General features: G+C 38.4%; 1 protein-coding gene across 35 annotated transcripts in view; it reads right to left on the bottom strand.

Annotated features, from left to right (window-relative positions):
• ANKRD26 (ankyrin repeat domain containing 26) overlaps nt 1-22,558 on the bottom strand; it is an 85,457-nt gene extending 62,899 nt beyond the window's left edge. For 18 of the 35 annotated variants that reach the window (XR_011499213.1, XM_044762026.2, XM_070500843.1 and 15 more), the window contains exons 1-7: nt 22,096-22,540; nt 18,584-18,698; nt 18,248-18,421; nt 13,519-13,625; nt 12,085-12,222; nt 9,687-9,745; nt 1,628-1,661 (exon numbers count right to left, since the gene is read on the bottom strand). Coding sequence is in view for 30 of the 35 variants with exons in the window: in XM_044762026.2 (XP_044617961.2) it covers nt 1,628-1,661; nt 9,687-9,745; nt 12,085-12,222; nt 13,519-13,625; nt 18,248-18,421; nt 18,584-18,698; nt 22,096-22,370 (902 nt within the window). In the remaining 5 variants the exon portion in view is untranslated. Of the gene's footprint in view, nt 1-1,627; nt 1,662-9,686; nt 9,746-12,084; nt 12,223-13,518; nt 13,626-18,247; nt 18,422-18,583; nt 18,699-22,095 lie in introns of all 35 variants that reach the window. The other 17 variants (XM_044762029.2, XM_070500847.1, XM_070500848.1 and 14 more) reach the window with 6 other exon arrangements.
• Between the last annotated feature and the right edge of the window lie 407 nt (nt 22,559-22,965).

Raw genomic sequence — 22,965 nt, 5'->3', positions numbered from 1 at the left:
GAAGACACCTGCCTTGGGCCATAGACTTATGTAGCGCAGCAATCTCCAGTCCCCTAGGACTTGAGGGGATCAAAGCCACCTTCTGGAAGTTGGGGTGGAGGTAGCTGATACCACATTCTTATTTGCTATAAAAAGAATCTTCCCAGTGGCTCAAATTATTTCAATACCTTTTGATAGAAACTTTGAAGTTTGCCAGTTCCTCCAATTAAACAAACAATCAAAAAAGCAACCTGTCCAGGACTCCCTTGAACCCTCTATTTTAACCACGCCTTTCTAGACAACTCCCAACATCCTGTGTCCTTCATTCCTGTAATTTCTCTTTATCTAACTTGTCATAAACCCCAATATTCTCATCTCTTTTCTCCTGTCTGATCTCTGATCTTTTTTCTAAAACCCTTATTCCTAGCCTAACCCAGTGTTCCTCTTAAAACTTGGCTCCCCCTGCTAACGTCATTCTTACCTCCTTCCACTGCAATCACCAGAACCACTCCCCATGTTCCTACTATTAAAACACTCACCTACAGTATGATAAAGAAGGAAGAGTACTGGGTTTAGAAACCTGAATTTAAGTCTCATTTCTCCCACTTACTTTATTCAAATAAGTCACTTTAATCTCTTTGAGTTTCAAATTCTCCACGTGAACATCCACTTGGCCAGGATATTAAATATAGGATGAAGTACTAGAGGGTGTTTTGATTAATTAATCTCTAAGATTCCTTAAAGTCCTGAAATTCTATGTGCTTTTGATTCTGTCTATAGAAAAATGGAGAATACTTAACTGGCAGAAGTGGAAAAAATAATAGAACAAGAAAAACGGCAAAAAAAGCAGAGAAGAAAGTAAAAAATCAAGAGAAGATTATGGAAAAGTCATAGAAGAAGAAAAAAAGACTCTAGGAAAAAAGAAAAACTTCACAAAACTAGGCAAGGGTATTAGCCTCAAGGGAAAACCAGACCGGAAAGCAGTAAGTAGAGAAATCATTTAGAAATATTCTCTAAATAGATGCTGAATTTAATTAACGTAATATGGTCTATATGTAGATATTCTTCCCTTACAGAAAAATAATTCATCTCAAGAAGAGTAGATCTCATTATACCTAAGACTTGCCTGATTAGGTCTTGCTTATGTAAAACCTATGGTTCTGTGGCCATAGCTTACCTTTGATGGTAAAAACAAGGTACTAGTTACTACTTCAAATATATTAGGACAAATACTTGGACAAACCAAGTTTCTTAGGGAAAGTCTAGATCAGAGTTAATATTAAGACATAACTAAATCTGACTTTCTGAGTTGATCTGATTGGGATCTATCTCTTGATCCCAGTGCTGCACAGGTACCTGCCAAGCTACGCTGAGGGACAAGAGGATGGACTGCAGAGCCAGGCATCTTGTTACTATGGAATCACGGGCTGATTATTCAACCTCCCTGAACCACAGGTGCCTAATTAATAAAAAGTAGACTAAAACAGCACAGCTACATTGCAAAGCTATTGTGAAGACTCCATGAGATAACCAATGTCAAGCAAAGATATAGTGTCTAGACCAGAGTAAAAGACTCAATAAATGCTAGTTGCTTTTCTCTGTATTCCCCTAGTTAACAAATAATTTTTAAAAATCCATAAAATCCTACCTGCTTACAGAGTATTCTTCAGAACTCTCATCCACTATTCAAGAAAAAAGTAAAACACATTTTAAATCAACAAGAGAAAAATACAGAATCGTAAAAGTATAAGACTGATGCTTTGTTAGAAAGCATTCCTTTGGGACCGCACCTGGAGACTACACTAGAGTGAATATTAATTACACCATTGGTAGGCAATCAATGCATTAGGAACTCTTACTTCCCCTCCTTTATATATATCAAATTCAAGAAAAGAAGAATCAGATTTATCAAAATTTGATACTGCAAGTAAATTGCTATTTACAATGACCATAATCCTAACTAAACCCTACTGGACTCTCAGAAAATTGTTTTAGGGAATCATTATCACAAATTGACAATGTCAAACTTAAACAGCATGATTTTTCTGGACTTCCGGCACTAGGAGCAGTTAGAAGGGAGTAAACTTATTTTGCTGTGACACAACACAATCTCTCTAGCTATTTGGTTGAGACTATTCAGTTTAGGATGAAACATCCTGTCACAAGCAAGCTCAGTCTACAGGCTCTGTACTTTGCAGCATGGCAAAACACAGGAAACATTCTCTCTGCCCTTTACTTCCAGTTGCAAGATAAGTATGAAGGACTTTGTGATTCCAGTTTTATAAAGTATAACCTCTTGAGATTGTCTCCTTCCATTGCTAGGGAGTCTATCCAGACCTACCTCTTAGAGCAGGATGGTCCAAACAGTTAATGGTATGTTAATGTCATTTTTCTCAATCGTCCCCATAATGTGGCAAATGTCTATAAATACCATGCTTTTTCAGCTTGAAAGGCACATGTCACCAGATCCCATGCTGATGATCAACAACAAAAAACCCAACAAAGGACAAAGAACATCTTGAATGACTACATTCAATTATCTTGAAATTTTAATTTTTTAAACATTCAAAAAGATAGCCACTGTGTGATTTCAACTATACAACATTCAGGAAAAGGCAAAACTATGCAGACAGTAAAAACATCAATGACTGTCAAGGGTTAAGGAGAAGGGAGGGACGAAGAGGCAGAGCACAGAGGATTTTTAGGGCAGTGACATTATTCTGTATAATACTACAATGGTGGATACATGTCACCATACATTTGTCAAAACCCATAAAATGTACAACACCAAGACTGAACCCTAATGTAAACTATGGACTTTGGGTGACAATGATGAGTCAACGTAGGTTCATCAGTTGTAATAAATGTACCACTGTGGTGCAGGATGTTGACAATGGGGGATGCTGTGCGTGTATGGGAACATGGGTATATAGGAACTCTCTGTACTTTCCACTCAGTTTTGCTGTGAACTTAAAACTACTCTAAAAATAAGGCTTACTAATTTAAAAGGGAAAAAGGTATCACTGAACCTGCTATTCTCATATATTAATATATAAATGCTATTTTCAAGACACAGTCACCTTGAAAATCAAGATAAAGATCAAAGTAACAGAATACGGGTATTATTCCCCCAATTGAAGTATGAAACACATAAAGCAAATCATTTTAATTGTCTACTCAGGTAAGAAAATAATTGATGAATATGACTGAATATCTTGTTTTATAATTATCAATAGAGGTTTAGCACAATATGAAGCAAAACTGGATCATCCATATAATTAAGACAATTTTATTCTAATTTTAAATCAGAAATTATTATGCTTATTTTATCTAAGAATTATACTAAAAGATTAATCAGATAAAAAGGACAGATTATAATTACCTAATATTGCCACAGTAATTTATGTACAAATATCTGTTAAATATTCACCAAGTCAAAAAAGTAACCAGCACTGCAATTTAATATGGAAGATGCAACCGAAACCAGTACCATGTTATATCACCATATTACTTGGTATTAAAATAAAATTTTAAGACAACACCAAAAACTAAATCAAGGCTATAACTGCTGTGCAGAAAAGATTTCATTAGGAAGACTGAGACTGCTGTCCTTACAAAGTCCATCTTGAATGGCTGGCCCCTGGTTGGTGTCTGGGAACCTGGATTTGGGGAGTGTTCCCACCATTCCCTAACTGGTAAGAGTGGTACATTGTGCCTAAACTGTTCGTACAAACAATGCTGTTTATGCTGAACAGCTGCCGTCCTTTGGGAAATCTGGAATTCTGGTACATGCTAGGGAGAGGATGCCTAGGTGACTAGCATGCAATAAAAACCTCGAGTACTGAGTCTCTAATGAGACTTTGGTCCCATAGACAACAGTTCCTGTGTGTTGTCACATCTGATGCTGGAGGCATTCAGCACATCCTGGTAACTCCAGAGGGAGAGGACTCCTAGAAGCTTGTGCCTGGTTTCCTCCAGACTCTGCTCCATATATCTTTTCTTTTTACTGATTTTGCTTTCACTGTAATAAATCACAGGCATGAGTACAACTGGATGCTGAGTCCTGTGAGTTATTCTAGTGAATAATCAAAGCTGGGCGTGGTTTGGGGAACCTCTGACACAACTGCATTATGTGAAATTTTTATTATTTGGGTTAATGTGTTATACACGATTACAGTCAGAAGGTTATTTCACAGAATATCTTTCCTTCAATCTGTTTTTCTTGATATTTGCCTTGGAGATTCCTGTATTTCTATATCCATTTAAATAAAGGCATAAAAGGGATAAATGAAATGATGTCAGAAAATAACGTCAAACAAGCAACAACCCTATTTTAATCTGAATAGAAAACACAGAATCCTGATGACTGACAATATACTCTATAGTATGAAAGTTCCTATAAAGAAAATGAAAAGATCAAACAATTTTCTCCAACTAAGCAAGGTTTAACTTCTTTTTATAATAGTTATGAATCAAGCAGGTACCTGGAATAATTATAGAAAAATATACACCTATCATATATAGTATAATAAGACACTACTGATTGTAGATTTCTTTTTATTTATCTCTAATTTTTTTCTTAATTTCTCAAAAAACTAAAAATATAGCTCACTATTCAATGCAGTTGTTGACAGAACAAGTCAAAAAGTAAAAAAAATTGCATCCAAAATGTAGGACGAGTTATCCACTCCAACATGAAAACAGTGGATTTGATCATTAAGGATCAAGAGAACTTTTAACTAATTTGGGGGGGGGGAGTAAGTTATCTTATACATAGAAAGTTAAAAAGTGTGGTAAATCTTAACTGACCACATATTCTAATTTAGCCACAGATTATCAATTTCTAAAAAAATATATAACACCATAAAAGCATTTCAGCCAGCCCTGGTGGTCTAAGAGGTTAAGATTCGGTGTTCTCATTGCCTCTGCCTGGGCTCATTTCCAGTGAGGGAACCACACCACTTGTTCATCAGCCATCACATTGTGATGGCTGCGTGTTGCTGTGACGCTGAAAGCTCTGCCACCGGTATTTCAAATACCAGTAAGGTCATCCACGGTGGACAGGTTTCAGTGGAGCTTCTAGACTAAGACAGACTAGGAAGAAGGACCTGGCCACCCACTTCTGAAATAATTGGCCATTAAAACCCTAGGAACAGGAGCAGAGCACTGTCTGGTATAGCACTGGAAAGTGAGAGGACGGCATAAAAAGACCGGGCAGGGTTCTGCCTGCTGTACACAGGGTCGCTGGAATCAATGGCACTAACAACAACAAAAAAAATGCACTTCAAATTAAAACTATGCCAGACAAAACTTAATTTATATTTGACAGTATAATATCAGAGACACTTTTAAATCTTGGCAGACTATCATCAGTTAACAGTGTCACTGTGGTACAGATATAAAGAAGTTTAGCATAAGAAACTAACAGAGGGGCCCACCTGGTGGCACAGCAGTAAGTTCGCACGTTCTGCTTTGGCAGCCTGGGGTTTGGCAGTTCAGATCCTGGGTGCAGACCTATGCACTGGTTGTCGAGCCATGCTGTGGCAGGCATTCCATGTATAAAGTTGAGGAAGATGGGCATGGATGTTAGCTCAGGGCCAATCTTCCTCAGCAAAAAGAGGAGGATTGGTGGCAGATGTTAGCTCAAGGGCTAATCATCTTCTTCTTCAAAAAAAATCCACTAACACAATATGAGATAAACTTTAGGTTAAGTACCCAGCTACCTTAAAGGAGACATACAGATCTGTCAAACATACACATGTTAGAAATATATTCTAACAACTGTCAATTCCAAGACAATTTTCCTTAGAGATGAAATTCAGAAGGCAGCAGTAAAAGCAGAGATATTAGAAGGCGGCAAATAAAGAGAATCAAGAGAGGCAGCACTAACAAAAATAGTCAGGTACTAACTTTTTTACTGACATCATTAGAACTCCCAAACTATTGAGAACTAGTATATTCAGCATATCACCTTATATTTTCACCTTGGTATTATATTAGTCTTCTGCAATAAAATATTTAAAAGATGTAGTTTTTCCAAACTGCTGGTCTGTAAACTATTTCTGATCAAAATTTAAAACTCTGTCAAAACATGTCTATGACGTGATTCCATATCAGAGCTAGGATCTAACAGTGGTTTCCAGTTGTTGCTGCCAGATTTTTGTTTCAGTATTCACCCAGGGAGCTGATGAAGGACTTGAGAAAAACTCAAGTATTTCCACAAGAAGCAGGTAAGAAAGACAATACTTTTCCTCACACTTGACTCCTACTTTTGACAATTCTGGAAAAATGTTGGCAAGTGCACTCACCAGTCTATGCCAACTTTCCCTGACCCTGTGTGGGTAGGTGGTGCCATTACAAAAAAATAGGTAGGACTTTGGAGATGTTATGTGTTTTCCATATTTGAACATCAGAAGTATCAATCATGTAAACAGTAGACCTCATAACTCTAAAATTGTTCTTTTGAAAAAGTTAACAGCAAAAAGCTTTTAAAAGTTAAATCCAACCTTCTTTTCAGTAATTTTACTTGATACAATTGATACTCCCTCTTGAAGTTCTCATTTTCTTTATTTTTGCAGCATCACTTCCTCTAATTCCTCTCCTACTTTTCTCTAGCCACGCCCCAGTCTTCTTTACTAACTCCTCCTCCTCTCTCCACTCCTTAAACACTGGTATTCCCAGGGTTTTGTCACTGGCCTTCTTCTTACTCTACATGTTCTCCCTCAGGGACAAGCTCCTTCAGATCTATGACTTTGTCCAATAATTATAATCAGATAATTTCAAATTTGCATCTCCCACCTCAGAGCTCTATCTCTAGCTAGAAACTCCTATGAGCCACTTATCCAATTACTGAAAATATCCTACATGGCTATTCCATCAAACTCAACATGAACTGAAATAAAGTTGGTCTTCCCTGTTGACCTGCTGCTCTTCTCTGTGCAAGTGACAAAGTCCTACTCATTCTTCACGTTCAATGCAAATGCTAGCGCACAACCTGGAAACCTATGAATCACCTTGTATTTCTTTCTCTCCCCTAATTTTCCACATGCAATATTCACTAAATCATATGAACTGCACCTCTTTTCTGTCTTCACTTTTTACTTCCACTGCTACAGCCATAATGAAACATGGGCTCTTAACTGATGGCTTTCACAGGAAAAACAAACAAAAACCTAAGTATTATTATAATTTCTTAAATGAATAAAAAAATTTTGAGAAAGACATAATGCCTAGAAAAAGACAATATTTTAAATTGAATAAATTGAGCTTCTTGACTTTTACTCCACCATGGATGGGTGAAAACTTCATAATGGACTGATACTAGTTCAAGGAAGAAAAGCCTCCTTTGTCTCCCAGTCTCGTACATGGCTTCCTTCTATCCATCCTCTACACAAGGGGTCAGCAAATGATGGCCCACAGGCCAAATCCAACCTGCCACCTGGTTTTGTAAATCGTGTTATTGGGGCACAGGCAGGCCTATGTGCTTACGAACTGTCTATGACTGCTTTCATACTACAGTGGCAGGGTTAAGTAGAAAGGAGAGAGACCACATAGCCTAAAATACTTCCTATCTGGTCTTTTCCAGAAAAAGCCTGCTGATCTCTGCTTCATCCCATAAGCAGTGTCCTAATATCAAATCTAATCTCATTACTCTTCTGCTCAAAATTCTCCAATGACTCCCTGCTGCAAATCTGGCTGGCTCTCTACCCAACAGCCATTCCTTATTCTTCATTCGTGCTGGAGAACCACAACTTTTATTTGTATATTTATTGTCCCAATACACAAAGAAAGAGGCCTCTGCCCAGCTGCAAAAAGAGATGATTAATCTAAGCTAACAACAGTAATTACATTTCCTATACTAGTTACTGGTTTAGAATGAGCAAGTGATGCAGTCCAGCCAATAAAATGCTGGGGAAGTCTACTGCAAGCTTCTGAGTTTTCTTCCTATTTAAAAGAATCACGTAAAGCAGCTCTCCCAGTCTTTGGATATTATCATATGAAAATACGGTGCTCGGGGCTGTTGCTAATTAGCAGATGAGGAAAGAAAATACAAACAAAAGAATGCCAAAGCTGAGAGAGGGACAACAACTGGGATTCTGATGACACCACTGAACCACCAAAGCAACCCTGGTTCCTATTATGTTAGCCACTGTTAGTTAGGTCACCTATTATTCGTAGCTAAAAGCATTCTAACTGATAAATTTCCCAAGGTCTACAGGATAAGATCCACTCCACTCCTTTCTACAGTACTAAAAAGGCTTTCATAAGCTTGCACCTCATTCCCAACCATTCCTATAGCACACTTTTTGCACCAGCAAAATTGAACTGCTCATTAATCCTGCAAAGTTCACTCACCTCTCTTAGCCTTTTCATTGCTGTTCCTTCTGCTAAACATGTAATCTGGATAGGTTCCTCCTGCTAAACATCGCCCTGCTGCCTCTTCCTGGCAATTAAATCCTACTCACTTTTTAGAAACTCTAATTCCTCAGCATGGAATTAAAGTGTCTGGCACATATTAATCACCAACAAAAAAATAATAAATAATGACAACTATAAGATCCTAGTGGGCTCTGGCACATAGTAAGCATTGAATAAATAATAAAAGTGACAATAACTATGATAAGCTTCTAGAGGAGAATTTAGACAGAAATTAAGCAGGGACAATTCTATTCTAGGATGAGCGCCTTAAAGACCAAACTGTATTGCATCTATTCCATCTTTGTGTCCCGTAACTTGCAAAACCAAGTTCTACAGAAGGTCTTGGATAAAGGCCTACAAAGTTCAAGGTGTCCTCATACAGTTCAGTGTGCCAGGCACTAGGTGCCACATCCAGGGAGCACACAGCATTTCTGTTATTGTGAAACATTTTTGTACTTTTATTATAATTTGTTGAGTCCAGAGTTGGGCTATTTGAATATTTATTACAATAATCTTTTGACCACAGCAATAGAACATCTTATTCTAACAAAATAATAGTGTCATGACAATTATCCAACAAACGGAAGAAAACATCTTGTTCTAATAAAGTCAACACATTTCATTCTGTTTTGACTTATGAAGAATGAAGTTGATAACAGAGAGACCTTGTTGGTATAACACTATGTAAAATAACCTCTCCTCCTCAACAAGGCATTGCTTTTCTGTCCTATGAGTAGGTATCTTTAAAAGAAATTCTCTTATTGGTATTGCTGCACACTGGCTAAGTTTTGTGGTTCTTATTGTTTGCCATTTATTGATAGTACCAAGAAGGTATGGTTGAGTTCCCGGTTTTAAAGATAGCTATTTTTTTAGTGAGATAAATCACCATATAATTAATAATCATTTACTAAATGTAATCTATTTGTCATAAAAATTTAAGATCAATTTTTATAACCAGTTCAATTTGCTATTATGTGATAATAGAGAAAACACACATCATACTAAGAAATTTTTTTATTTAGACAAAGTTATCATATAAGATTTTAGGAGCCATAATTAAATAAATGAATTTCTTTTCAGACAACACTGTCTCAGATTTTAAATTACCTACAATTAACTTCTTAAATAATTCTGAATAGTAGACTATTAAGAAAGAAATCAAGAAAAAATACACATGCAATTTACACACTGGATTTTTCCATTGCTCTTTCAGTATCAAAACTTCTTTACTCTTCCTTTCTTTACCTATGGTAGAACCACCAAGAGTAATTCACTATCAGAAATCTTACCTGGATTGCTATTTTGTGGTCTCTTTTCTTCTTTATGTTCAGAAATTAGTTGGCGATTGCTATGTGTAAAAAAATGTGATAAATAATATTACTATTTTAATACTGATAAGAAAAACATTCACCAAATATATTAAAATCTTAGAGTATCTCAGAAAATATCAGAGCTAATATCAAAATTTAATTATCCCATATAGTTCAAATTTGTAAGTTCTATAAACTTTTTATTTAGCACATAATTAAAGAGGAAAAAAAAAGTAAAGTGAAGCAGTCATGAATTGAGGGAAGTATAGCTTAATAAAGTAACTAGAGTTAGCCTGACATAAGGGAAACTGTCTTGAATGCAGAAGAAATTCTAGCCCCATAACCAACAGCTATTTGTTCCCGGACAAATTTTCTTTCTTTTCCTGTTCCTGTTGCTTTTCTTTGGCTCAAAGTCTTCTCTACAAAGCAGGGCTCTTATTGCCTTATTTCACAAGGTCATTAGGAGCATTTGAGGAGATACTATACTTCCCTCCAAAAAATGCTCACAGCAATAGTGAACCAATGGGTTCTTGAAATTTATTGTTGGAACTATGTTGGAATTCCAAATAAAACCCAATGTGTGTTTTTTCATATGTTCTAACATTCAAATGCTGCAGTTTTCAGAAGATGTTATTAATTGGTTATTAGCTATTCTTTCTCTGTGGTTTGTAATTCAGGGCATCTCAGCTATTATATAACTTGTAACTAAATTTACTTATAAATATATGACCTCGTGAAATTACATAACATAATTGTCCTATGCTTCTACAGTTCATCACACCAAGGGCAGAAAACTCATGGAAGTCAAGACCTGGCTTGGACTACAACTACTCCTCCTCTCTCTACTCAAACTCTGAAGCGGCAGATCTTTGTTAGAATGATGCTTAATCTCCATGTTCATCTCCAACTGACTTGGAAGACATAACCCGACTTTTATCTTTTTTTTTCTTCTTCTTCTTTCCCGCCACCCAGTACATATTCTGTAGGTCCTACTGGTTGTGCTATGTGGGACGCTGCCTCAGCATGGCCTGATGAGCAGTGCCATGTCCGCGTATAGGATCTGAACCGGCAAAACCCTGGGCCACCAAAGCAGAGCATGCTAAGTTAACCACTCGGCCACGGGGCAAGCCCCTATAACTGTACTTTTACACATGGATACTGATGAGTCATGGATGGGTCTTAGCTCTCCCAATGCCAACTAACCTACTTTAGATTCTGAGATTTCTGTTGACTGGCTTCCTTGTGAGGCAGAATCTGAAAATATTTTCAAACTTGAGGTAGATATAAGTCACTTGGGAGAGTTTCATTATTATGGAAAACAGATCACTTGATGGGCCAATCTTAATTATGGGATCTCAGGCAAGTTGGTACCCGCTACTCTGGGAAGGATGATAGGGGACCTTCCACAACCTAAGAAAAGGTGCTCCTCAGGAGATAAAGCAGCCTCGGCGTTCAGATCTGGTAACAAAGGAGAAAGGAAAGTCTGATCTCTTCCTGCAGCATCATTTGAACTTCTCTGACAGCTTAGAATGGGCCCAACTAACAACTGCTAGCAGAAAAGTCAAACAAGAGCCTCCAAGGGTAACTCATCCTGAAGTTCTGGCCTAAGATGTGGGCTGGACATAGGGTTTTTGAGTGTGGTGGGAAGGATAAGTGTAGCTAAAGCAAGGAGGCCCAGCTGCCAGGACGGGGTGTGGGGGTGTGGAACAGTGCCTGAGCATACAAGAATATGCCCTTTAACTTAAAAAAAAGTCTAAATCTGGATCACCATGAATACAGGGGGATCTCCATCAGCAAAGGCACCCTAGGAGCAAAGGTCAATCATGACCAGACTACAGGACCAGTTTCAATAGCAAGCCGGCAGCAATAGAATCAATGGAAACAGGAGAATGATTAGAATGTCCTCTTTTCCCTCCATCTGACTTATGACAGAGGATTGTCCTTCTCAGACTTAAGGAACCCTTTAGGTTCCTGGAAAATTCAAGGAAGAGTACAGGAGATAGCCCCTGGGAAAAAGTACAGGATTTTCTACAAAACTGAATATTTTAAGACCCAAATAACAAGTTAGAAAAATCACAGACACGACACAATTGTACTTCATGCATGGGGGTTATACTTGGAATGAAATGAATTAACATTAGGATCCCTAAGGATTGAGGTCTTCAAAGTCCTGAGAGAGAAAGAATCCTGTGCCCATTGCTACTTCTAACTAGTCTAGCCTTTTGCTTGGTTTCTGGCTGATAACGTGGACTAATTCACTGCCATTCCAACAATGCCTGAACCAAACTATGAAATCATACCTGCTACACAAGAAGTAACAGTTAAATTATCTTAACCCCAGTTTAGTGATAACTAGCATTTGAATGTAAACACTTACATAGCAAAACCACTAACAAGAGCATATTCTTCTGCAGTCCATCCATAGATATCTTGAGAAAAGACATCAATACCTTGCTGAAGAAGAAGCCTGACTATATTTGTTGATTCATAATTTACAGCAAGCATGAGGGCTGTTCTAAAATAACAGAGAGATAACTTCACCCTTAGGAATTTTAATTAAGTTATTTAAGCAGCTAATTTGATAGACTACCAAGTTAATATCTTGCCTGTCTGTGCAGAATTGACCATTTACATGCTCAAGTGTTCATCTTTGTAAATTACCTACAAGGCTAAAATGAAGAGACAAAAAGGAAGCCTCTTATTCCACTTGGATATTACGTAATAGAAGCTGCTAATTTAAAGTCCTTTGATGGACAAGAAACTATGCAGAGGTCACTTATCTGAAACAGGTGATGATTTAAATGAATAATTCCCCATTTCTTCCTTAGTGTGACATATATATTATACCTCAAAGTCAGCTAGAGGTCAGGTAAGTAAAAGCTATTTGCAGGCTTAAAGCAATAATACTAATGGTAATAATAATAGTCATGGTTGCAGTTAACGATGCTGGTAAGCATGTGCTAGGCACTAAATTAAATGCTGTATATATCATCTTACACACAATCACTCTTGAAAGATAGACTATTATCCTCCTTTTCATATCAGGAAGCATTTGGTGATGATGAATAGAGTTCCCAAGGTCCCTACTTACATCTAGCAAGTAGGAAAGCTAGGAATTAAACCCAGTCTTAGGTGAATCTCAAGCCCATCTCTTTTCTCTTTATCACCCACCTGTGACTTGTCTTCATTAGAGGAAAAGTTTATTCAGTTAAAGCTATCTTTCTTCCTCCTACCCATACCAACTAAAAATAAAAATATCAAAATATACTAGAAATGAAAAAGGATAAAAACTGATGAGCCCATAGTATCTGGTAATGGCAATTAATAGTCACTTAGGAATAACCTAACAACATCAACAGTCTTCAAAGAAAGAAATTTAAAGCAAAGAGTCATCCAAAAGACAAAATCAATTTCTACTTATGTTTAACATGCATCTTTTAAGGAAAAATATATATGAAGTAGAGGTTAAAAAATACTATAAAAGGGTTAAGAACTTCAATATTGCGTCATAAAGTAAACTAAAAGTCTATATTTTATAAAACAAATATGAAACCCCTTTAGGTAATAAAAATCATATGACCAAAAAATCAGATTGCAAACGACATCAGCCAGTATTATGAAGGAACATGAATCCTGCTAAATACTGTTCATGTTACCCAGTCAGAATAATTGCTTTTCTACACAACTGATGATGTGTTGATATTTTTCACTACATAAGTTAATCCTCTTATGAATTCAACCTTTCTGACTTGAGTGATTGTTACCACTTTAGAACAATACTAAGGTTTAAAAAAAAAAAGAACTACTGTACCTTTTCATCTTATCGACTGCATGTATATTTGCTTCTTGCTTTACTAAAAATTCCACCATTTGCTGTTTGTTTTCACTTACTGCAAGTAAAAGTGGTGTGAGGTCATCCTGTAAAACAGCAGAAACAATTTATAATTTACAAAATTACATATTTCTAAAGTGCATTTGAAAACTGATAAAAGGTCCTCTGGACTTAAACATCTATCGAAGAAAGCAAATACAAAGCAGTCCCTGCCCCTCCCCTGCTGTGCTCCTTCTCTTTAAGATGCCCTCCTCCGCCTCTTCCCCAGACTGACTGCAAAGTCATTCTCCCAAACCCACTGCCAACATTTGCTGGTTCCAAGAGTCTTCGCTTCCATCACAGTGTTTATCACGCACACTGTAGTTATTTCATTGCTCACCATCTAAACCAAGAGGTTCCTGAGCGCAGGGGCTATTCTTTCCCTATCTACAAACTCTAAAACAGCAGTAAATGCTTTAAGGATTTTTTGTCAATTAATAACCTAAATGATGGTCTCTGGAGTAGTGTTTCCTAAATTATATTCACAGAATATGTACTTCCCAGAAGTACTGTGCCCGAACAGAAAGATTCTATGATCATCTATGTTGGAGAAATATTACAAAGCTGCATTATATGTCTAGTACTAAAGAAATCTCTCTAAATTTGCTTAATCCCCATGTGACAATACTTTTTTGAGGCAAACACTAACATCTGAGAAACTAGTCTCAGGGATACAGCTCTGAGAGCTTTCCAGTAAAGGTGAAGGATTTCTCCAGGTGGTACAGACTTGCTTGATTCTCTCCTATCAATGGTATCAGGATCCCAGATGCCAACAGCAGGCACTCCTGCTCCACATGCGTCCCTAAGGAAATGAGCGCTGAACTAAAAGAGACGGGCTTATGACCTTTGACTGCTTATACTAAACAGTCCATGGGTTTTCTCTTATTATAAGATGAGAGGTATTTATCTTAACTGTTAGAAAGTTTAATATGAAATTTTATTCTCAATTATAATGATAATCCTGGGGCCCTAATGTATATCTGCTTTTTTAAATCTGTTTTTATTCTGGTTTCCATTTTAATCGTTACCCAAAATTATTTTATATTTTCGGTAAAATATAAATCAGAAATAAAAATGGCTTATCAATAAAAATTCTAATAACTGATCTATACGGATTATTTTTAGCATAATGAAAGCTACTAAGTCACTTGCATTTTTCAGGAACAATGCTGAGAAGACATAATATTGTCTGCAATACACATAACCTATGCAGCTCTAACCATGATTAACCTCACAAGGCTTACAGACATTCCAATGGGAATACAATTATTTATAGTCCATATAAAGATAAAGCTTTGTAAAAAACCATCATAAATTCTAATTTGGAAAATGAATCCCATTCTTAAGAGATTAACATAAAATAAGGGAAAAAAACCCTATAATTTTAACTGCCTCAAAAATCTTGAAATCTTTATTAAAAAAACACAGGACATGGAAACTCAAATGCTTACAGAGGCAGAGTAGGTGACCCAGGTCCATAAAGAGCCTAAGCAGGGACGGCAGCAAACTGGAGACCAAGTGCGTCAGATGAGAGGGGGAGCCACTGCACGGCACCCCAAACAGTAGTGTGGGCTCACAGGGCACCAGATGCGGTTCTTGAAGAGAAGCTTGAAATCCAGATTTCCGCATGAGTCTCCTCAATTGTAAATGTTGACTCAATTTATGCAGGCAAACTAAACATATCCAAGGCCACATTTACTCTACAGCCCACTTGTGTTTTTATATTTGCTGTTTCCAAATGGTTGTGTATAAAGTAAATATTTCTAGGTAAACATCTTGGATTCTTTAATTTGTTTTACAAAAAAATTGGGCCCCAACATGTAATAAAAATTGCTATTAAGACTCATAACATCCCCTTTGAGAATTTTTCCAAGACTTATTACAACTACGATCTATTTGTATTTAATTCTCTCAGATTGTTAATCAAATGGATAATTAGTTATAGGACTGCTAAAACTAAATTATGAAAAAAATTCCCATCTGGACTGTTATCACTTCATGGTTTGTGATGTTTAAAACTGCCACCCTGATTACAGCAGGGCTCCATGAATGTGAGAGACATACCAAGACAGTCTGTCACGCAGCTTCAGCTGAAAAGAAGGCGCATGATTTACTATTTCTGCGATCAGGAAAACCCTGCTCGTAATAAACATCTGTTGACCTCATGATCTGACTGATAACAAAAGATGCAAAATACTTAAAGGGTAGAACTCTACTTATTAAGATGACTCATAAACAAATTTCCAAAGACTCTCCAAGTGCCGGTGAGTGACTGACGGGATGGAAGGAAAAAGGGCTTATTCTCTAAGCCAAGAGATGTCACCAATAATACTCCTTTTAACTTCTCAATCACAGAGGTAGAAACAAATGAAAGTCAGGCTAATATTGTTGGAAAGGAGAGAACTGAAGGAAACAGCACCCATCAAACTCCAACTCTTCTAGAGATTTCCTAAATTTTTGAGATCTGTGAATTTACACATTATACTTAGCCATTCAGTAGTTCTTAACCAAGAGCTGTATCAGACTCTCACGAGAATACTTCTAAATATAAGTGTTCAGGCCTTGTTAGATTTACTCAATCAGAAAACCAGGGGAGAGCCTCGCCTGTAAATGTTCTTGAACTCCCCCAGGTGGGTGTGATTCACCAGCACAATTCTAGCTGAGAACTTGTGAACAAGACAATCACCAGTCTCATCTCTCACCTAGGTGCCCAATTCCCTCTATCATTTGAGAATTTGGCCAAAACAAGAAAAGCGTTAAGAGAGAAGAATCACTTACCCAAACTGTGTTTAACCTTCCTGAGTAGGGCTGGAACAGGGACTAGTAAACTCAAAATGCAACTTGATTTCACCATTTATAAACTCCTTACTTCCCAGCAAGACATTCTAGATTTGAGAGCAGAGTTTAGACTCTTATCTCAGTGGCTGTTTCTGCCAGAATCGGGTAAGAGGTCAGTTAATTATCTGCTCCTCCCTCATGTTTCCCACTTCCTCACCCGCATCCATTGCCAACCTGGTTTCCTCGGAGTCCTCCTAAAACTGATCTCAAGGCAAGGTTCCAGCGCCCCTCTTTCTTTCCCAAACTAAGAATTATTATCCCCGAAAATTGAAGAGCACTTTGCCTAAACACATGAACTGAAGAAAACTAACAAAAACAAAAAACCTCTTATTGTTGTTTCCCCCATTTGCCACATCTCCGAATTGGCCTGCAGGTTTCTGATGGCTCTCCCTTTCCCCTCTTCCCTTCTCAGGCCTTGGTCAGAGATGAATGACTTCTATAGAAATCACTTTTTTTTGATAGAAGAACTTGTCAACAGCAGCAAGATTTCTATTATATTGAAAAATGTATTTGTTTTGTTTGAGTTTAAAAGCCTATTTTCCTGTTTTTTTTGATTGCCTCAAGTTAGAATTTTTTTTTTAAAGAGCGGCACCTGAGCTAACATCCGTTGCCAATCTTCTTTTTTTTTTTTCCTCCTTCTCCCCAAAGCCCCCCAGGACACAGTTGTATATTCTAGTTGTAGGCCCTTCTGGTTGTGCTGTGTGGGATGCCGCCTCAGCATGGCTTGATGAGCAGTGCCATGCTGGCACCCAGGATTAGAACCCGTGAAACCCTGGGCCGCTGAAGTGGCGCATGTGGACTTAACCACTAGACCATGGGGCCGGCACCCACAAAAGCCTATTTTTAAGGCAAATTTTGCTTTCCTGTGTTGTTTTACACTAATTACGGAAACAATTGTGTGGGGAAATATATTCTGAAAAAAAATTTTGCCTTTAACAAATTCAGTGTTTTCACAAATATTTGCCATAATTGCATAAAGGAAAGCCGTACCCTTTAATGATTCTTTAGAAGTATCATTTTTTAAAGTGAAATCTTAGACAACTAAGTTATTTCAAAGTATTTTCATTCATGGAATGCTTGTGCTTCCAAATATGTAAAACTGACCCTACCTATGTCAACCGAGAGTGTTCCTGTTGGGGCTGCAGTGGTGGCAGGTAATGTACGCCCAGAAGAAAAAGCGGGCAGACCAGCTTTGCCATCACCTGCTCCCCATGTACTGCTACAACCCCACTACGGAGCTACATGAGGCTGAACAGGAGCTACTCTCTGACCTGGGAGGCACCAAGGTGGCACATGGCTGGCAGGGCGGCTACCAGCACAAGCAGATGCTCTTACTGGATGTCAAGACAAGACCTGACCCTGATCTTTAGAACCTTGGGGTCCTGGAGTGCCCAGGGCCTGTGTCCTGCTGCTGCCACCTCCCACTTGCACTCACCCAGCTCCCACTGCTGGCTGCTGGGTCTCCATTCCTCCTTTCACTCATCCCCAGCAGGAGCCATTTCCTAAGCCCCTGCATAGCAGCCAGCCTCCAGCATCACGTCACTCCCCTAGGCCTTCCTTCACTCCCTTGTGAGCTCTCAGCCTACCACCACTCCCAGGCACTAACGGGAAGTTGTTCCTTCTGCAGCGGAAGGGTGGCTGGGAGACAAAGCTTTGCCCTTTCCGTGGGCACCACCTTTCTCTGGCCCTCCAGCTTTGGAGTTGTTTCCACTGTGACAGGGCCTAATGTATAGTACTCAGGATATATATTGTAAATAAAATGTTTTGTGGCTAAAAAAGAAAAAAACTGTGTATTTCAAATGTTTTATAAATAAAGTTGGTTGATCTCTACCTTGTTTCTTGCTTCGATATTTGCGTTGTGTGAAAGCAGCTTTGCTGCTATTGACAGATTCTCACCACGAGCAGCATAGTGGAGGGCAGTATTGCCACCGACGTCTGTAACATCTGGATCGGCACCATGTTCTAGCAGAATAGTTGCACATTCCTCTTGCTGGCATTGTATAGCCTGTTGGTATTATGCCAAGAAATAAACTGTAAATTCTAGGAATTCCGAATAAACATTCCACAGGTTTAACCAATTAGTTCTATTTAAATGAGATAAATTCATTTTTACTCTAAGTAATTAAATCAACTCTGTCGCATCCTGACATAGTTGGCTACTACATACCTTCATCAGAGCTGTTCTGTTTTCGCTGTCACAGAGGTTAAGCTGGCATTTTCTCTCTACTAGGAGAGTTACCACTTCTGGATGGCCATTGGCACAGGCCAAATGCAGAGCAGTCCTATGAAAGTGAGAGGACTTTTCAGGCGCACTATCTCAAAACATACAAGTAGTCACGTAATTGTAAACATTAAATAGCCTGTTATTCAAAGCCTTTAAAACAAATATTTAGTTTTCTTCTGGAGAAAGTACAATACAGTCGGCCCTGTGTGCATGAGTTCCACATCTGCGGATTCAATCAACTGCAGATGGAAAGGCCTACGATGGTTGTGTCTGTACAGAACACGCAGACTTTTTTTCTTGGCATTATTTCCTAAAGAATACAGTATAACAACTATTTACATAGCACTTACATTATATTAGGTATTATAAGTAATCTAGAGATGGTTTAAATTATATGGGAGGATGTGCATAGGTTATATGCAAATAACTACAGCATTTTACATTAGGGACTTGACCATGTGTGGATTTTGGTATCTGCAGGGGTCCTGGAACCAATCCCTCTGTGGATACCAAGAGATGACTATATTTATTAGGTCTTATTACTCACCACATTAATGGCAGAGCAGCCTATCTGAATAGAAAGAGCATGACCTTTGGATTCAGCTCACCTTGGGTTTGAATCCTACTTTAACTGTGTCACTTATTAGCTATCGCTTAGCCTTCCTATGCCTCAATTTCCTCATCAATAAAATGGGGAGAAAAATAGCACTTATCTCACAGGACACTGTTGTGATGCTTAAATGAGAATCTATGCAAAGTGTTTAGAACAGTTCCTAACACAATAACAGCTCAACAACTGTTAGATACTATTATTGTAATTATTACTATTACTACTACTCTACAAAGACAATTTCAATTAAGTAAAATGATACAATCATATGTACTTTGCAGATATGTTTTAAGGATTAGAGAGAACACTGTATCTCAATGATTCTAAGATGCTCATTTTCTCACATTTTAACATCTCTGACACTGGAATGCAACTTATTATTCATAATGTCATACAACTACAATGGACAGCCTTTTAAAAAATTTCTCATGGGTACATAAAATAGTAGGGTATCATACAATCCACAGCATCTTATGTTAGTGAAATACGGTCTATACAACATGTCTACTGCAGTTCTAGTCATATGGTTGGCATTTAAATAAATTTTAGTTGTTAAAAGTATTATGGGGAAAAAAGACTAAAATAAAACAAAAAAAGAATTTTTAAAAAAGTAATTCTTAATTCTCAAGAAACTTTAAGTCAAAGGAAATTCAGGATTCAAGTGACTATGGATGGCTCGTTTTATTCAATATTTAGATTTATGGATTGTATGAAACTCAGATATTTCCAATGATTAATATTAATATTCAATACTATTATAAACTTTCAAAAAGGCAAGTAAAGGTTATCTTTTACAATTTCCTTCCTTCGGAGATGCTTTTGTTTGAAAGAAGAGAGGGAAAGCATCAACTGAGATTAGGTCCTAATACTTCCATTTTAAATTTCTCTATTTGCTCAGAATGAGCAGCATTAAGTTTTTAAGGATGAAAGGGTCCTGAGAGCAGAGAATATGCCCACTATATAACAGGTATTCAGGGTATGTATGATTGTATGATGAATAAATGGATTGAAGAATGGACAAACACAGTTGGAGGACTTAATTTTTTGTGTGTGTGTGAGGAAGATTGGCCTTGAGCTAACGTATGTTGCCAATCTTCCTCTTTTTGCTTGAGGAAGATTGGCCTTGAGCTAACGTATGTTGCCAATCTTCCTCTTTTTGCTTGAGGAAGATTGTCACTGAGCTAACATCTGTGCCAGCCTTTCCTCTATTTTATGTGGGATGCTGCCACAGCATGGCTTGACAAGGGATGCTAGGTCTGTGCCCAGGATCCAAACCTGTGAACCCTGGGCCGCCGAAGCAGAGTGCGTGAACTTAACACACTGTATGTTATATACCTCAATTTCCTAAAGATAGTTCAGTATAAACAGAATTGATGGATAAAGGGAATACATATTTTTAAAATGTGGTACTTATTATCACATTGCCTATTAAAAAGTCAAAAGCAATTTAAAGTTTAACTTAAACTCATCCTGACAAATTTGTGGATGGAAAACAATATTTCATTCTTCTTTTAACTTAAATTCCTTTTCTTTCCAGGGACACTAAATATTTTTTCCTCATGCCCACCAGTCACTTGTAGATATGCAGAAAAGGACTTCGCCCAATTTCAAATTAAAGTTTTTTTCCCTTCATTTCAAAGAATTCTCTGTTAATGAAGATATATTTTTTATCTGATATAAATATGCTGTAAATATTTTGCAAGTACATTGTCTTTTAATAGTATTATTTTGATATACAGAGGGTTTTAATTCTTTATGCTGCTAAGTCAAACTTAAGAACTCTTGCTTTTGAAGTCATTCTCAGAAGGTCTTTGCCAACATAAAAATGTATAAATAGGCATTTGTGTTTTCTTCTAGTATTTTTCTCACTTTGTATATTTAAAATTTTTAATCTGTGTTCTATCTGGAACTTATTTTTGTGAGATAAAAATCTAGCTAATCTTCTCCAAAGAGTTAGCAGGTATTTCTCCACCATTTGTGAATAACTCATCCTTTCGTACGAATAAAAAACATCACCAGTATCAAATTCTAAAGTCTTACAAATACGTATTTGGGTTTTTGGGCATGTTCTATTTATTTATCTTTCTTTTCAGCTGTTATTAAATAATTTGTGGCATATTTGGATATCTAGAAGGGTAAATCTCATCTACTATACCAAAATTTTCTTACTTTCATCACAATAAAAGGTAGCATGTGTAACTCAAAACTTATAAAACCATGATATTTTTATTTCGTCTATGTAAAATTGATAAATATCAGAGGAGCAGAGATTTTGAGGAAACGAGTCCTCCTACTCAGGAACACAGGCATCTTTCCACTTCAAAGTTTCCTTCTAAGGTCCTTCAGTAAAGAACATATATACAGAGGTGTACACTGAAATAAAATGAACACTGGACTTTACCAGAAGAATTTTTAGCCCAGAAGTTGCTCTATTACAGGAATTACTGGATCCCACAGGTTACATAACATTCTGGTTTAACATTTTGGTATAAAAATGTGTACGTTAAAAATAAAGTGCTGTATATACTTAATTGTCTATTATTATTGACTTTTAGTTAAATCACTTTGCAATTGTCAGTGAAGTGCTCTATAAGGGGAATTGTGAGTGGGTCCGAAACCGGCTCAAGTGTGTGTTCCTGCTGCTCATAAATTCGGCCTGGGCGCTAGACCCCGGGAAGGTTTCCAGGCCCAGGTGCTGCGGGGCCTCGGGAGGGAAGAAGCCGAGCGCCCCCGGCGACAGGCGGGCTGGGCTCCCCCAGGCTGCGCCCGGGAAGGTGCGCGCTTCTCCCAGGTCCGCGCGCCTCCTCCAGGCCGGCCCCGGCCACCGCCTCCCAGTCCCTATTACCTGTTCAACTTGTCTCTGTCATTCAAGCCACTTTTGCCAAGCAACAGAATCTGCTGCACTTTCGCTACGTTGCCCACGCTGGCAGCTTTGTGGATCTTTCCGAGATCTTCGTCTCGGATGTGGTACCCGGGCCGTGAGTTGACTCCATCGCTACTCTCACGACCGAAGCCCGCGCTGTCCCTCCTCCGGCCGGAGGAGGCCCGGGGGGACTCGCCCTTTTTACTCCGAAAGCCAAAAATCTTCTTCATCGCGGACCCTACGGGCTTCAGAGCCATCTCGCCGCCCCCTCCGCTTTTCGCTGCATCCTGAGCCCAACACCAGTACTGTAGATAAGCTGGCCGGGTCCCGCCACAACATCCCAGCCACCAAACTCTGCGGTTTAGAATCTCTCAGCATAGGCCAACTGTAGCCCAGCAACTGCCGCTAAACACAAGCGCGCATGTGCGCCTCCGAAGATGCCGTCACTGCGCGTGCGCACAGAGACCCAGTTGGGGGGGCCAAGGGTGCCCAGAGCGCATGTGCATGGCCCAGGCGGCTCAAATCTCGGCGATCGCTTGTTGGTCGCGCCGTTCGCTTGCAGTCTTCGGTGTGCGTCGGCTTAGTGTTTCCGGACGTCTGCAAAAGTTAGATGTTCCCAGTGGAAAAGCAATCTTTGCATATAACTGGGACTAGAGTAGCTTGGAAAGTCAGGATGCCGAAGGACTCGTCCGGCAGAAAACTCCCATAAAAATACTCTCTCTGAATCTCCTTACCCCTCAGTTTGTTCCCCTTCCACATCTCTCTGGGCCCCAGCCAGTTCCATGGAGTTTGGCACATGCAACAACAGAAAGCTGCTTTCATGGTTTCAGAGACTGTGGCCATGTGTGTCAA

This window comes from Equus asinus, chromosome 29 (genome assembly GCF_041296235.1).
Source record: "Equus asinus isolate D_3611 breed Donkey chromosome 29, EquAss-T2T_v2, whole genome shotgun sequence".
NCBI classification, from domain to species: domain Eukaryota; kingdom Metazoa; phylum Chordata; class Mammalia; order Perissodactyla; family Equidae; genus Equus; species Equus asinus.
The sequence above is the reverse complement of the archived record's forward strand: the minus strand, read 5'-3'. Positions and strand labels throughout refer to the sequence as shown.